Source organism: Carassius auratus, chromosome 5 (genome assembly GCF_003368295.1).
Source record: "Carassius auratus strain Wakin chromosome 5, ASM336829v1, whole genome shotgun sequence".
Classification (NCBI taxonomy): Eukaryota; Metazoa; Chordata; class Actinopteri; order Cypriniformes; family Cyprinidae; genus Carassius; species Carassius auratus.
This window is the reverse complement of record NC_039247.1, coordinates 2,850,032-2,867,645: the sequence shown is the minus strand read 5'-3', so window position 1 is coordinate 2,867,645 and position 17,614 is coordinate 2,850,032. Positions and strand designations below refer to the sequence as shown.

Sequence of the window (17,614 nt, the reverse complement as noted above, 5' to 3'; positions counted from 1 at the left end):
TAAATGTTATTATAATTGGTATGTGAATCCAGTCTTTTTCAGTAATTAGACCTTTACTAAATTAAATAACATGATAATGACCTGCACACTATAGTATAAATAATCAGTATGAAAGTGAAAAATTATGCAGGTAATTTTTATTTGAAAGTTTTCACATTAATAATTTTTCAAGGGTGTGATAAGGAGGCGACTTCATGGCTGAACAATCCTAATATGGCCATTTAATATTATATTTAAAAGTATCTTTAAATAATAATAAATATTTCATTTTTATCTTTTAATAACAGCCATTAATTTATAAGCAGAAACACTTATATTTAGCTAAACTTCACACAAATCTTTGGTTTTATTTGCTTTTGTGTCTATTAGTCTAAGTTTGGACTAATTTTGACTATTTACTTGAATTTGACATGTTTAATGTCGACATGGATGGCTGGATGGATGGTGGAAAAGTCTTACCATATTTGCATTCTTAGGTACACTTTAATTTCTTGTAGTTTTCAAAATGTCAACATTTGTTTTACAGATGAGTGCATTCAATCTTCAGGAAAGGTATGTAATCCTGCTCGGATCTCTAGAATGATGGAAGCTGTGCACTTCATTATATAAGTACTGTGTTGTATTATTTACACAGTTGGCATCTAATAAATGTTATGTTATTTCTGACGATTAATGGCCTTAGACTTAATTATATTGAAATTTAGAATATTCAGATGTGTTAAATAGCAGTAAGAGATGTTCAGTACTGGTCAGTCTGTCTGTGTCTTTGCTGCAGTAGTGAGGTGAGAATCAAACACTCATTGAATAAGGATGAGGAAGACTTTATAGTCAACAGGAGAAAATCTATTTTTACAACCCTGGAGAACCTTGAGACACACTGCAGTGAGGTTAGTGTATATCTGCCTGGCTATTCATTCTTGAAATAACATAGCTGATGAATGCAGACTCAGACTGTGTGCATTTCAGGATGAAGTGCCAAACATTGCATTACTGGGTTCTGGAGGAGGACAAAGGGCCATGGTTGGTTTGCTGGGATCCCTGGTTCAGCTTGATAAAGAGGGTCTTCTGGACTGCATCCTTTATCTGAGCGGAGTCTCTGGATCCGCCTGGTACAAACCCTGAGAAAAAACAAAAACACACACACACACACACACACACACACACACACACACACACACAATAAGGTCTCGGAGGCAAATACACATATAGCATCCGTTTAGGAGTATAAGGAGAAATTTGAGGTGATAAAAACCCTCTTGGGAAGGCAGAAATCTGCCGGGGAAACACAGGCTCTAAGGCTATACTGTGGACTATACGCATACGAGTACCGCTTAGGTCTCAATATGAACCGCAGAAAAGGTCTGTGGCACGGAAGGATCGACACATGAAAGTACGCATCCTTCAGGTCGATCGATGCAAACCAATCTTGGGGACGGATGCACCGGAAGATGCGTTTCTGCGTCAACATCTTGAACGGTAGCCCGGTTCAAAACTCGCAGATCCAAGATCAGTCGAAACCCACCGCCTTTATTGGGTACAATGAAGTAAGGGCTGTAAAACCCCGTCCTCATATCGGCTGGAGGGACCGGCTCTATCGCGTCCTTCACCAGTAGGACTGTGATTTCTTCCCGCAGAACAGGGGCATCGAACACTTTCACTGTAGAGAAGCGAATACCGCCGAACTTGGGGGGACGCCGGGTGAACTGAATCGCATAGCCGAGGCTGATGGTCCGCAGGAGCCAGTGAGACGGGCTGGGTAGTGCTGACAAGGCGCTTAGAAACCGTACAAGCGGGACCAGCAGAACCACAGCCGTACCCGCAGTAGGGCAGGGAAGTGGAACACAGTGATCCCTCTCGGGCGGCTTGTGAGCAGGCCTGAGTGTGATGCGAGTGTGGGGTGCAGGGCTCACCTGGTTCCACGGGTTGACAGAGGGTGCGCGAGTAGGGCCTTTGTTGACGCTCTCGGACCGCCCGCTGCTGCCATCTGGCGAAGGAGGAGGATGAGTGAGGTCCGGTGTTTGGCTGTCCGCAACTTTCCGTGCCCTCCTGGGACCCAGAGATAAGGGAAATTGCTCTTTTGTCGAGAATTTGGGTACCGTCGGCCATGAGGCCAACGGCGGGAAAAAACGAAACAAAAGATTCTCCTCCCGGCCCTCCTCCAGGGGAGGGAGTGGTGTGTTCACCATTTCCCGAAGAGCAGAACCCTCCTTTTCTGGGTCGCCTGTCTCAGGGCCGCTTGCTCTTGCGTTTACCACCAGGTTTACCTCCACGCTGACGCTGCTTTACTGGAGGCTGCTGCGGCGCTGGAGTGGGGGCGGACGCGGGGGCTCACCCTTGGCGACGAGCAGGCTGGGGTGCTGCGGCCACCGGCCAGTTTCTAGCAGTAAAAGGTGCCGTCCACGACTTGGTGAGCTCATCATGTACTTCTGGGAAGAAAGGCACTGGGGTGGCAAATTCGAGTAAGGAGCCATTGGCTCCTATAAGAAAAAAACTTAGGTTCCAAATGATTTTTTTAGGTGCCACAGAATAAAAATGTTTTATGTGTTTTATTTAAATTATTTATTTTACATTTGAACTTTTTAATCATACTGACGTGTTTATGTCTCATCTTTTGTTGACTTTATCAGCATTTTAATCCATCTTGTAGATGACCTGGGAATGAAGGTTCACTTAAAGTGGGAGCTAAATGTCTTTTCCAACTTGAAATATAGTCATGAGTTGTTTATGACACAAAATCTGTACCAATATCATGGATCATAAGCATCACTTGGCCCCTGAGTATAGTTTGGGGTCTATGGAGCCAAAAGAGTATCAATAAAGATAAATGCACACACTACATTCACATATGCACACATAGGATTCATACATGCACACACATAATTCAGAAATACACACACAGGATACACAAATGCACACAAAATTCACAAATGCACACACAGAATTTAAAAAGCACAGAAGATTCACAAATGCTTACAAAATTCAGAAATGCACACAAAATTCAGAAATGCACACACAATTCAGAAATGCAAACAACATTTACAAATGCACTCAAGATTCACAAATGCACAGGACAAGATTCACAAATGTATTTCTGATGCACACACACATATATATCTTGATTTACAAACTGCTTGCGGTCTGTGAACTTCACTGCATTTGTGTGTGAATTTTGAGACTCTGACTTGGCTCGACACACAAATGCCCTTTTTTAAACAGGGAATGATCTGCAACCAATCAGATATCTCCCTTGTTTGAGCCAATCACAAGAATGCACCCCACGTGGGGGATTGTTCACTTATAAGCCAATCAGCGAACGACTCACTTTCCTCAGCGAACAACTCACTTTCCTCAATCAGCGAACGACTCGCATTCCTCAGCGAACGATTCATTTTCCTCATGCAGCGAACGACTCGCTTTCCTTAGCGAACGACTCACGCAGCCGGAGACTCACTTTCCGCAGCCGGAGACTCACTTTCCTCTCGCAGCGAACGGCTCACTTTCCTCACGAGTCACACAGCGAACGACTCACTTTCCTCAGCGAACGATTCACTTTCCTCACCCAGCGAAGTTGAGCGAATTATTCCCTTTTCCTCACGCAGCCGGCGACTCACTTTGCGCAGCCGGAGAGTCACTTTCCTCTCTCAGCGGACCACTGACTCTCTCTTCATGTAGGGACCGAATATCATAATTAAAGTGACTTCTATATTGCATCCAAAATAATATTTAGATATATTTAAAATATTCAAAAAGGTGTAAAAAAATTTGTTTTACTTTCATTAAAATATTTCAATAAAATGTAATAATTGCCTATTGCAAATTTATGAATCCATGGTTAACTTTTTTTCTGCAGTCACAGTCTGGGCTATATGTATTGAGACATTTTTAAATTTATATTTTGTAAAAAAATAATAAAAAATAAACCTGAATTGTAATCTAAACATCTGTATTTCCATACAATTTCATAAATAAGTAGGCCACAGGCATACTCATGTGATTGGCTTATAAGTAAACAACCACGTGGAGTGCGTTCTTGTGATTGGATCAAACAAGGGAGATATCTGATTGGTTGCAGATATTTCCCTGTTTAAAAAAAGGCATTTGTGTGTAGAGCCAAGTCAGAGGAGTCTCAAAATTCACACACAAATGCAGTGAAGTTCACAGACCGCAAGCAGTTTGTAAATCAAGATATATATGTGTGCGTGCATCAGAAATACATTTCTGAATCTTGTTCTGTGCATTTGTGAATCTTGAGTGCATTTGTAAATGTTGTTTGCATTTCTGAATTGTGTGTGTATTTCTGAATTTTGTATGCATTTGTGAATCTTCTGTGCTTTTTACATTTTTGTGTGTGCATTTGTAAATTTTGTGCACATTTGTGTATCCTGTGTGTGTATTTATGAATCATGTGTGTGCATGTATGAATCCTGTGTGTGCATATGTGAATGTAGTGTGTGCATTTATCTTTATTGAGACTCTTTTGGCTCCATAGGGGTCCTCCTCAATGCATCCTGTAAATGTTGTCATACTCTCTTAAAAATAAAGGTGCTTCATGATACCATAGAAGAACCTTTTTTTCCTGTCTAAATGATTTCATAAAGAACCTTTAACATTTGAAGACAATAACAGATTATGAAAAGGTCAGAAAGAGATTGTTCTTCAAAGAGCCTTTGACTGAATGGTTCATTGTGGAACCAAAATTTTTCTGTGAAGAACCTTTTAAGCTCCTTTATTTTTAAGAGTGCATGTATTTCACACTTTCAGTAAGTTTTTCTTAATTAGTGAAATTAAATTTTATAGGAGGAGTTGAATCATATAGACAACAGGTTAAGTAAAAATATAAAAATTCAATAGCTCATGAATATAGAGCTTATGGACACCGAAAGGTTACTGAGGTTAATATTACGTTGCAATGTTTACAAGCTTTACACGTTTTCCGCAGTTTGAAAGTGTTGTACTGTAGAAAATCTTATAAAATAGCCTACCTTTTGATGTTAATTCATGTTCATTATGTACTCTAGTAGTAAAGAGCAAGGTATGATAGGTTCACGTGCTGCTTGAACTGAGGCACTACTCGCGATCGCGTCTGCTGCGGGCCGTTCACATGTCGCTCTTTTGAGTGCTCAAGTTCGTTATTTCAAATATAGGCGCGCGGTATGCGTGCCTGCTCATAATGCAAGCGACACACTCTTTTTTCCAGGCGCGCCCGCACCGCATCCAGTTGTAAACATCTCAACTTTTCAGAATCTCGCAAGCGCACCGCAGGTCATGTGACAAGAACCAACCAATCAGCTTCATCCTTTCCAGTACCAATGTTGAAAGCTCAGCCAAGATGAAGGAACAGCTGATCATAGCTGTATTTGGATAGCCATTTTTAAATAAATTTAGTAACAGAGCTACTTCAAGCAATTTTTAGTATTGCAAATCCATTCATCCTTTGTTGGAATTTATGCGTCTTCATGGAGAGAGCAGGTCATGGTTGCTTAGCAATGGCAGATGCCTCAGGAGCGCAAGAGCCAGAAGGCTTTTGGAAAAAAAATCAGAAAGCGGCACGCCTAGCGTTTTCCACGCGTTTTTAGGCGCGATATGTAAACGGTCTCTTAAAGAGCACCAAAATTGTATTTATTGTTTGAATTTTGCTATGAATTTGGAATAAATTTTAAAGCTTATACTTTGTAAGTTAAAAAGGAACGAAGCAAAAATTTTTGCGATTACTGGATGGCAAGTGCACTACAAATAATGAAGTTCATGCATGAACAGAACGCAGCATGGACAAAGATCTTGTTAAGAAGAAGCCTTATGATTATAAACGAGAACTGTTAACGATATTGCCAATATCCACACAGATGACAGCTTTACCTGTTGTAGTTTGTTCAAGTTATGAACGAAATAGACGCTGTTTTTCTGCACTTTCTCTTCAAGTCTCCATCATTTCTCTCTCTCGCGCGTTTATCAGGGGTGTGTCAGCGCTGCTGCGTGGCAGATGAGGACTGTTTAAAACTATTTTCCCCAATAAAACTTCAATGCGCATTCTCTCAACGCGTGAACATAACAAAATATGTGAATGCAAAACAATCAGGAAAACGCCGTCTCGCCACCACAGAAAGCTTCCGAGAGCGTGCTGAACTCGCAGTTCACCGTAGACACAGTTGAGGTAAGCAGAACAATATTCTCGCTCGGCTTCGAAGTGAAAAGCTGGTATGCATTGCACCTGGTGCCCTCTTATACTCACGCAGTGATCAGCGGCAGCTGGATGCAATAATTGCATGCCAATGTGCATTGGCTCGTTTAGTTTACACTCGAAGTAGATTGGTCTATCGAAGTAATATCCCATATTCGTCGGTCACCGACGTGGCGTCGAGAGTGATCGACTGAAAGGGAACTGATGTTACCTATTTGAAAAAGTAACTCTTTTATTTTCCTGGAAATTAAAAAATAATGTTATTTTACATTAAAAAAAAGTTTAAAGTTTAAATTTTTTATTACAATCAAATTAGCTGTCTAAGTAATTTCAACTGATTTGTGTAACATAAATGAAAATGGTTTAACTTACAGTGTGTTCATAAAAACATGTTTCAATGATTATATTTACAGTCTAGCTAATTGAAAAAGTCATCTGATTATGTATCGTGGACTACTTGTTATGTGTTAGCCACAACACTGTTCTTCTCTGAAGGTGCATGGCCTCCTTATACCAAGTACCAGACTGGTCCACCAAACTAGAGACTGTGAAGGACCAAATCATTGAGAGACTCAGCGGTCCAGGAGTCAGCTTTACAGACAAACTGGCCAAACTGAAGAAATATTACTATGAGAAAGACATCTTCAGCTTGACTGACGTCTGGGCAGTGATGGTTGTAACAAAATACGTCAAAGAGGTCTGTAAATATTCAGAACACAACCCTCCATGATTTACGTGCTACATGTTGAATGTTTTAACAGACTGTTATAGAAGCATTCAGCAGTAACAATGCTGTATCATTGTTCAGATATGGGCGTCAGAATCTTTACTGGAGCTATGCCATTTCCTGTATTTGCTGCTTTTTTAATTAAAAAACTACTTTAACGCCACATACCTGGTTAAGGTTTCCCAAAAATTAAAACGACAACAAAAGTCTAGTTTGTTGTTTTGAAAAAAAATAATGTATTATGTACTATAGCTAGCCTAGCAAAAACGTTAACGTTATAACAACATAGTGTAAGTGTAACTGTAAATCAGTGCCGCATAAAGTCTACATGATGTCTTTAAAAGCAACAGGCCAGCCAATCATTACATTGCTGATCGTGGTTTCGTACATCTGACCTTTACGGTGAACATGAGAACATGCCGTATACAACTCAATCCAGATATTTTAATCAGATCCGAAAAATTCATTTGAAGAACCAAATTAGCCAGAGATCAGTTATCATGATTAGAAGATCTGGCATCTTTTAAATCATCTCAGATGTACAGTATTAAATTGTAAAGCCATAGGAAACAAAACAAAAAAACGAAACATTAACCTCTGAAATCACAAATATGTCATTACCCACATGAACTACCAGCATCAGATATAAAAGAGCTTTAGGAAGTTCTGATTAATGCTAGATCTGGGCATGAGCACAGGACTGAAACACAGCCTTAGAGATGAAAATTAAAGAGAGAAAAAGTGAATGTGACGTGGGTCAAACATCATTGGTCTTAAAAAGTGGGTAGGTCTTTGCTCACTCACATACCTACGGCTCTGACACCCAGATTACACTTTATCTAAACTATATCTACCTGGCATTATCTGGCATAGAAAACATTTACTCAGATACGTTCCTCTGCAGAGGATGATTTGAAGAACCTCAAACTGTGCCTTGAGAACCGTTAGATCATGTCTCTTCACCAGAAATATCAGATCCAGCCCCTGACACCATCCTGTCAGAAAATATCTGTTTTGTCTGGAACAACTAGTTAGTGGAACTAACTACCAAAATCTCTTAACAGCAAGTCTTGTCTGGTACCCAAAACTTTATTAACAGTCTTCTATCAGCCAGGAGTTTACTGAGTAAAGACAGAGAAGAGCAGAAGCAGGAGACAAAGTGATGATCATAAAAAACAGTTTATTGATTTTTTTTTTTTTTTTTGCATATGTTTCAATGCTCAGACTTCATCTGACCAGCACAAATCCAGCAAGTGTTAATACTTGTGAATAAAAATATCCCTTGAAACCACACAGACAAAAAACTACTACGGACTAATATAAATCAATGAATGAATCAACAAAATTAGTATATAGTTTAAATCAATAAATTATAAATATAATATAAATGATTAATTTAATGAATAAAAAAATGAATATAAAAGAAAGCAAGTAAAATCCAACATAAATACCTCTAACATATAATAAACTCTCTTGAAGTCACCGTACACACAGACAGAGAGAATCATTAGATGTTTCCGAATCTTTTCATTTATATAGTAAAAGACTGTAAATACTTTTCCTTTTTTTCCACAAGTTCATCAAACAACCGCAGTAAGAATATTTCATCAAGCACGGTGAGTAATGGCTTCTCCTACAATTGTTATTTGCACCTCTTGCCACATGTACAGTTTATCTATCTCTGTCGCTGATGAGGGATTCACATGTGATAAATGCAGGGAAACAGTTAGGCTGACAGAGAAGATTTCAGAATTAGAGACACGCATCCAAACTTTATTTGAGGACAGTAAGAATGTTAGGGCTCTAGATATGGCTTTGGATGCGTCTAGCTCAGGGATTCCTGTACATTGTCCGGTTCCAGCAGAGCCCCTGCAGCAGGGCAACTGGGTGACGGTGAGGCAGCGTAGTCGTGGGTCAAAACACCGCTCTTCTGTTCCGATCCAAACATTAAACAGGTTCTCCTCACTCAGTGATGCACCCACTGAGAAACCTGATGAAAGTGCTCTAGTTATTGGCGATTCTATTGTACGGAACGTGAATATAGAGACACCAGCCACCATAGTCAAATGTTTACCGGGAGCCAGAGCGCCTGACATCTTGGCAAATTTAAAAGTGCTGGCTAATGCTAAACGTAAATACAGTAAGATTGTTATTCATGCCGGCGCTAATGATGTTCGACTTCGCCAGTCGGAGATCACTAAAAATAACTTTAAAGAGGTGTGTGAACTTGCAAGCACGATGTCAGACACCGTAATATGCTCTGGTCCCCTCCCTGCTTACCGTGGTGACGAGATGCATAGCAGATTGTCATCACTCAATGGCTGGATGTCTAAGTGGTGCCCACAGAATAACATAGGTTATATAGACAATTGGACGAGCTTTTGGGGCAGACCTGACCTGTTTAAAAGAGATGGTCTTCATCCCTCCTGGGGTGGCGCCACTCTTCTGTCTAGAAATATGGCAAATAGTCTTAGTGTTTATACTTGACTAACTGGGGCCCAGGTCAGGAAGCAGACAGACTGGCTAAACCAACCGTCTGCTAGCTGCCTCCCGTCACAGAGGTCAGTTAATTCTCAGCACATAGAGACTCTTTCACCTAGATATCACACTATAGAGACTGTGTCTGTTCCCCGAACTAGAAAATACAAAAAACGTCCAAACCAAGTTAAGGTTAACAATTTAATTGAGGTTCAACAAATAAAAAACAAATGCAATATGGATAAACAAATGATAAAGATTGGCTTATTGAATATCAGATCCATTTCTACGAAAACACTTTTTGTAAATAATATGGTAACTGATCATAATATAGATGTGCTCTGCTTGACAGAAACCTGGCTAAAACCTGATGATTACATTATTTTAAATGAGTCCACCCCCCAAGATTATTGTTATAAACACGAGCCGCGTCTAAAAGGCAAAGGGGGAGGAGTTGCTTCAATTTATAACAACGTTTTCAGGATTTCTCAGAGGGCAGGCTTCAAGTATAACTCGTTTGAAGTAATGGTGCTTCATATAACATTATCCAGAGAAACCAATGTTAATGATAAATCCCCTGTTATGTTTGTACTGGCTACTGTATACAGGCCACCAGGGCACCATACAGACTTTATTAAAGAGTTTGGTGATTTTACATCCGAGTTAGTTCTGGCTGCAGATAAAGTCTTAATAGTTGGTGATTTTAATATCCATGTCGATAATGAAAAAGATGCATTGGGATCAGCATTTATAGACATTCTGAACTCTATTGGTGTTAGACAACACGTTTCAGGACCTACTCATTGTCGAAATCATACTCTAGATTTAATACTGTCACATGGAATTGATGTTGATAGTGTTGAAATTATTCAGCCAAGTGATGATATCTCAGATCATTATTTAGTTCTGTGTAAACTTCATATAGCCAAAATTGTAAATTCTACTTCTTGTTACAAGTATCGAAGAACCATCACTTCTACCACAAAAGACTGCTTTTTAAGTTATCTTCCTGATGTATCCGAATTCCTTAGCATATCCAAAACCTCAGAACAACTTGATGATGTAACAGAAACTATGGACTCTCTCTTTTCTAGCACTTTAAATACAGTTGCTCCTTTACGCTTAAGAAAGGTTAAGGAAAACAGTTTGACACCATGGTATAATGAGCATACTCGCACCCTAAAGAGAGCAGCCCGAAAAATGGAGCGCAGCTGGAGGAAAACAAAACTAGAGGTATTTCGTATTGCTTGGCGGGAAAGTAGCATATCCTACAGAAAAGCATTAAAAACTGCTAGATCTGATTACTTTTCTTCTCTTTTAGAAGAAAACAAACATAACCCCAGATATTTATTCAATACAGTGGCTAAATTAACGAAAAATAAAGCCTCAACAAGTGTTGACATTTCCCAACACCACAGCAGTAATGACTTTATGAACTACTTTACTTCTAAAATCGATACTATTAGAGATAAAATTGCAACCATTCAGCCGTCAGCTACAGTATCACATCAGACAGTCCACTATAGACCCCCTGAGGAACAGTTCCACTCATTCTCTACTATAGGAGAGGAAGAATTGTATAAACTTGTTAAATCATCTAAACTTACAACATGTATGTTAGACCCTATACCATCTAAGCTCTTAAAAGAGGTGCTTCCAGAAGTCATAGGTCCTTTTCTGACTATTATTAATTCCTCATTGTCATTAGGATATGTCCCCAAAACCTTCAAACTGGCTGTTATTAAGCCTCTCATAAAAAAGCCACAACTTGACCCCAGAGAACTAGTTAATTATAGACCAATCTCGAATCTCCCTTTTCTGTCCAAGATACTAGAAAAGGTGGTATCCTCACAATTATATTCCTTCTTAGAGAAAAATGGTATATGTGAGGATTTCCAGTCAGGATTTAGACCGTATCATAGTACTGAAACTGCTCTCCTTAGAGTTACAAATGATCTGCTCTTATCATCTGATCGTGGGTGTATCTCTCTATTAGTTTTATTGGATCTTAGTGCTGCGTTTGACACAATTGACCACAACATTCTTTTGCATAGACTTGAACACTTTGTTGGCATCAGTGGAAGTGCATTAGCATGGTTTAAATCGTACTTATATGATCGCCATCAGTTCGTAGCTGTGAATGAAGATGTATCATATCGATCACAAGTGCAGTATGGAGTACCTCAAGGCTCAGTTCTAGGGCCGCTACTCTTCACGCTTTATATGTTACCCTTGGGAGATATCATCAGGAAACATGGTGTTAGCTTTCACTGTTATGCTGATGATACGCAGCTCTATATTTCCTCGCAGCCCGGTGAAACACACCAATTTGAAAAACTAATGGAATGCATAGTCGATATAAAAAATTGGATGACGAGTAATTTCTTACTGCTAAATTCAGAAAAAACAGAGGTGTTAATCATAGGGCCTAAAAACTCTACTTGTAATAACCTAGAACACTGTCTAAGACTTGATGGTTGCTCTGTCAATTCTTCGTCATCAGTTAGGAACCTAGGTGTGCTACTTGATCGCAATCTTTCCTTAGAAAGCCACGTTTCTAGCATTTGTAAAATTGCATTTTTCCATCTCAAAAATATATCTAAATTACGGCCTATGCTCTCAATGTCAAATGCAGAAATGTTAATCCATGCATTTATGACTTCAAGGTTAGATTATTGTAATGCTTTATTGGGTGGTTGTTCTGCACGCTTGGTAAACAAACTACAGCTAGTCCAAAATGCAGCAGCAAGAGTTCTTACTAGAACCAGGAAGTATGACCATATTAGCCCGGTCCTGTCCACACTGCACTGGCTCCCTATCAAACATCGTATAGATTTTAAAATATTGCTTATTACTTATAAAGCCCTGAATGGTTTAGCACCTCAGTATTTGAATGAGCTCCTTTTACATTATACTCCTCTACGTCCGCTACGTTCTCAAAACTCAGGCAATTTGATAATACCTAGAATATCAAAATCAACTGCGGGCGGCAGATCCTTTTCCTATTTGGCGCCTAAACTCTGGAATAACCTACCTAACATTGTTCGCGAGGCAGACACAGTCTTGCAGTTTAAATCTAGATTAAAGACCCATCTCTTTAACCTGGCATACACATAACATACTAATATGCTTTTAATATCCAAATCCGTTAAAGGATTTTTAGGCTGCATTAATTAGGTAAACTGGAACCGGAACACTTCACATAACACCGTACTTTCTACATCATTAGAAGAATGGCATCTACGCTAATATTTGTCTGTTTCTCTCTTGTTCCGAGGTCACCGTGGCCACCAGATCCAGTCTGTGTCCAGATCAGAGGGTCACTGCAGTCACCCGGATCAAGTACGTATCCAGACCAGATGGTGGATCAGCACCTAGAAAGGACCTCTACTGCCCTGAAAGACAGCGGAGACCAGGACAACTAGAGCCCCAGATACAGATGCCCTGTAAAGACCTTGTCTCAGAGGAGCACCAGGACAAGACCACAGGAAACAGATGATTCTTCTGCACAATCTGACTTTGCTGCAGCCTGGAATTTAACTACTGGTTTCGTCTGGTCAGAGGAGAACTGGCCCCCCAACTGAGCCTGGTTTCTCCCAAGGTTTTTTTCTCCATTCTGTCACCGATGGAGTTTCGGTTCCTTGCCGCTGTCGCCTCTGGCTTGCTTAGTTGGGGTCACTTTTCATCTACAGCGATATCATTGACTTGATTGCAAATTAAAACAGACACTATTTCAACTGAACAGAGATGACATAACTGAATTCAATGATGAACTGCCTTTAACTATCATTTTGCATTATTGAGACACTGTTTTCCAAATGAATGTTGTTCAGTGCTTTGGCGCAATGTATTTTGTTTAAAGCACTATATAAATAAAGGTGATTTGATTTGATTTGATTATAGAGAGAACTTGTTCAGTGTGTTTCATCCTTTGAACTTGTTTGTGATTTATTAAGCTGTCCTTATCTCTACTCTAACCTACAAAACATATCTTCTCTTCAGATTGATGAACACCCAGTCTCACATCAGCATGACCAGCACAGTAAAGACCCGTTCCCCATCTACACAGCGATCGACAAGCAATGCAAACAGTGTGAGGAAGGAGGTCTGTGTTGGTGTATATTTCAATGAAAGAAGGACAGAGAGTTACAGTTTGTGTCAGCTGTTATATGGAGGTGTTTTCTGTCAGCAGATGCCTGGTTTGAGATCAGTCCAGTTGAAGCAGGTTATTCTCTCACTGGAGCGTTTGTGGAAACATCCAGCTTCGGCAGCAAGTTTGACAAAGGCTCAAAGAAAAACCCTCAGGATGAAATGGACATGCTGTACCTGCAAGGTAACAACCGAACAGATCAGTGATGCACTGACCTGGTGATCAGCTCTATAGTAGTTGCTGATTTTCAAGTCAGAACTGAAATGCAAATAATAGCATTATGACTTGAAATGTTTAGGGATCAACAAGTTGTGTATTTAGAGAGCTAAATTCAACAAAATTGAAAATTTCAAAATACTAAAAATCTAACACCCTACCTAGGGCAAAAAGCCACTTGGGGTACACGAAATTAACACTATTCCAGGTGTCATCTTATTTTTTTGCATAAATATTTAACATTTTAATGACTTACTTAAAAAAAAAAAAACAAAAAAAAAAAAAAACAAAGCCATACAAAGAACCTGTTAAGCCCCTGTATAGTTTTTTGTTTAGTTGGGGAAAGGATTTGAAAATGACATTAAAGGTGCAGTCCATAAGTTTTGCCTCTTTGTCGCCATCTCTGCTTGAAACTTGGAATTGCAGTTACTTGTTGAATTATCATCTTGATAATTAAATCTAATGATTGCTTAGCTCATATCACCTAAAACTGTGTTTATTGGTGTTTATCAAATTATTGTTCTTATACTTTGTTCTCAAACTGTTAATACTAACAACATCAGCATTCAGTTTCCATGACTAAGTGTATTAAATGTGTATTCACATTACCTGTAAATTTCTATTTATGTTTAGTCTAATTTCTAATTGACCTTCAAATACCATTCATACCATTCGAATCCAGACTTCAGAAAGGTGTTTATCTGAAGCTACAAAGCGATTAACTCAGAGTGCTTCTGAAATCTGTGAGGGTGCTCAAGTCTAAATGCATATCTATTGTTGTCATTGCCATCTTTTAATCTTATGATATTTGCAGATGTTTTTTTTTTTTAATTAAAACCATGATTTAAAGACATAGTTCACCCAAATAAATATTTTTCATTTCATTTGTTTATTTATTTAAACAGGGACAGTGTAAAATATACAATAACCTTAAAAGGAGATATGCATTTTACCAGGTTGTAGCACTTGTGCTAATTTACACCTGTAGTCCCTGGACAGGCTGATGTCACAAAAAATAAATGCATTATCCCAAAACAGTATAAAAAAAAAAACTTTCATTCAGTTCGCAACATACATTTACAAATACACTCACACATACACATCAATTATTATAAATTATGTAAACATGTTTGTTTTAAAATATTAAACTATTCTGTCATTATTTACTCATTTCATTTAACCACAAACTTCAAATTATATTGTTTATGTTCAGGAGAAGAAAGAAACTCGTACAGGTTTGGAATAACTTGAGGGTGAGCAGATGATGGCAGAAGTTTTGGGTATTTAAAAGCCAACAAAACATCAACACCTAATGTTGTTATAATTTGATGTTGTTGGACATCAATGTCAAAATGACATTAGACATTGTCTGAAGTTGAATTTTGGTCACTCAATGTCTTATGGCCTGCTAGGTGTCTGGCCTATATCTGATTACTGTAGACTGTCATAATAAAAACATTTTTTTAGATTAAATGTATTTGTTATATTTGTTTAAACTTCCTGTTGTCTGTATGATGTTTTCTGCAGCTCTGTGCGGCAGCGCTTTAGCTGATGGAAAGAAGATGGTTAAATTCATCTGGAAACAAATAAAAGGTGCAGTTCAGTTTGTTCTGAAGATTCAGTTCTGACTCAAACTAACAGTCAGTTCTTTGTCATTTGAACTTTGTAATGTGCACGTTTGTTTTTCTTCAGATTTTTTTGATCATTTATTTCCTCAAATTAAAACAATTCTTGAGGAAATGGGGAAAGGTAAAGCATTTCTCATTGTCTTTATTTTTTGATAAGTTAAATGTAAAATATTTGTTAAAACATTTAGTGGCGAGTTCATGTTTATGTTTGTTGATTGTGTTTTCTTCAAAAGACCCAAATGACCCACCTGCAGAAAAGTATTTCCAGGTGCTCATGGATCTTGTGAACATGAATCTCTCTGTTTTGAATGTTATTGATCCTTCTGATTATGACAAATCCATCAGAAAAAAAATCGAAGGTAAGCTTGTCCTATGTGCTTGAACTCATAAATAAAGAGTATTTGGGCCTTGCTATCATAACTATACCCAAACACGAAAACAAACACATTTAAGACAGAAAATATGGTTATTAAACACCACCATCCATGATTCACCATTAAGATTTTTATACTGATCCATAATAATATCATGCTGTGTTGAACAGACATACAAACTGTTCAGTGGATTGAATGGTCGTATCAGATCAGAACGTTTTATCCTTTTTTTTTATCAGTTGATTGATTTGAGGTACAGAACAGTCTATTAAATGGACTCTATGTCCCTCACAACTTAAATATGCCTGCGCTTCATATTTATCACATTACAGTCACAATAAGACCCTGCTGTTTATTGACACTGATTTAAGAAGAATACCTTTTAATTTTTACAATTTGAAATACTGTTCAAAATAAGATTTTTAAATTAAATTTTTGTTTATAGCATATTAAATGTCTTTTCTGTAAAATTGAAACAGTAAATATATTATGAAAAACAAATTGTGCAACAGTTAAAATGGATATGGACGCATGCAAAAAATATAAATTCCAATCTTTTGGCCAACAAAAATGTTAATTAGCTGCAAATTTGGCTTATAGAAACTAGAATTTTATGTTAAGAAGATTTCAATGATATTCTACCTTTTTTATTTTTATTTTTTACAGAGCTCGCTGAAGGCAAACGTCAGCTGATTTTTCCAGAAGGAAAACTGGATCTCACTAATAAAGAGGCAGCAAAACGGTATATGGAACAGTACACCATGGACGTGTGCAACTATTTGAGTGATTGGTTCAGTTTCTGGCCATTCGGTAAGTTGAATATAATTTTTAATATAGTAAATATGATGCATTTCACTTCTGATTTTCTAGCAAGATTAATATGTCAACCACCTTGCCCAATGAATCATTTTCATCTGTTAAACAGCCATAATTGAACATCCATTTTAAACCAAAAAGTGTTTTAAATAATGTCTTGTTCCATAGAGGTTTCTAAAATAACAAAATAACAAATCAGGACAAATCAGTGCCCATTCCTGTAATAAATGCGACCAGGTGTTATGTCCTAATCATCTGCTGACATGAAAACAAATGGAGGAACGGAGCCCCAAACAGAGCCGGATAAAATAAATGGACTACACTAGGCAGGCTGCATAATAAAAGTGAATTCACATTTTACATAGCCTAGTCTTTGGTTACAAATTGGTTGTGTTGTATATTAAACAGTCTATCAGACTATTTTTTGATATCCATTATTTATACGTCATTACACTGCTCTAAATGCTATTAAATTATCCTCATCCATTGGGAGTGTCATTGTTAAGGCAGAAGTACCAGTAAATAACCAGTAAATAACCAATAGGTATCAGTAAACTATGTAAACAGATGTTTACATTTATTCAACAAATTAAGATTTTCTGCAAAATGCAATAGCTTACAACATTTATAAATGTTGTAATTAAGAACAAGAAGGCAAGCATGACCCCTTCACATTCATCAAGACCATTTAGAAACTGTCTAACAATAAATAATAATAAATATAAGGATGGAGGATTTAAACTATGGAAAACTAAAGGTATTCAGACTATTAAAGACTTGTATATGGATGGAATACTTCAAGAATTGTGTGATAAACACCAGATTCCCAGATTTTTTTTTTATTCGCAGCTTAGAAGTTTTATGTCTTCCAGGTCTACAGATATTATGTACATTCCCAAACAAATTCCCTACAGCACTTTTAATTGAGGAAATCATTGAAAAAATAGGTGAAAAGGGCCAATTGACAAAATATTATAATTTAATAATGTCTAATTCTAAAGAGTTTGCTGTAGACAAATTAAACGCATGGAGGAAAGACATTCAATA

General features: G+C 37.9%; 1 protein-coding gene across 1 annotated transcript in view; it reads left to right on the top strand.

The window, feature by feature from the left end:
- Window positions 1-526: 526 nt before the first annotated feature.
- LOC113087155 (cytosolic phospholipase A2 gamma-like) overlaps window positions 527-17,614 on the top strand; it is a 174,283-nt gene continuing 157,195 nt past the window's right edge. The window contains exons 1-10 of the mRNA XM_026255562.1: window positions 527-552; window positions 779-887; window positions 967-1,109; window positions 6,674-6,875; window positions 13,386-13,488; window positions 13,576-13,716; window positions 15,277-15,342; window positions 15,442-15,498; window positions 15,611-15,736; window positions 16,418-16,561. Of these exons, the coding sequence (XP_026111347.1) occupies window positions 527-552; window positions 779-887; window positions 967-1,109; window positions 6,674-6,875; window positions 13,386-13,488; window positions 13,576-13,716; window positions 15,277-15,342; window positions 15,442-15,498; window positions 15,611-15,736; window positions 16,418-16,561 (1,117 nt within the window). The remainder of the gene's footprint in view (window positions 553-778; window positions 888-966; window positions 1,110-6,673; window positions 6,876-13,385; window positions 13,489-13,575; window positions 13,717-15,276; window positions 15,343-15,441; window positions 15,499-15,610; window positions 15,737-16,417; window positions 16,562-17,614) is intronic.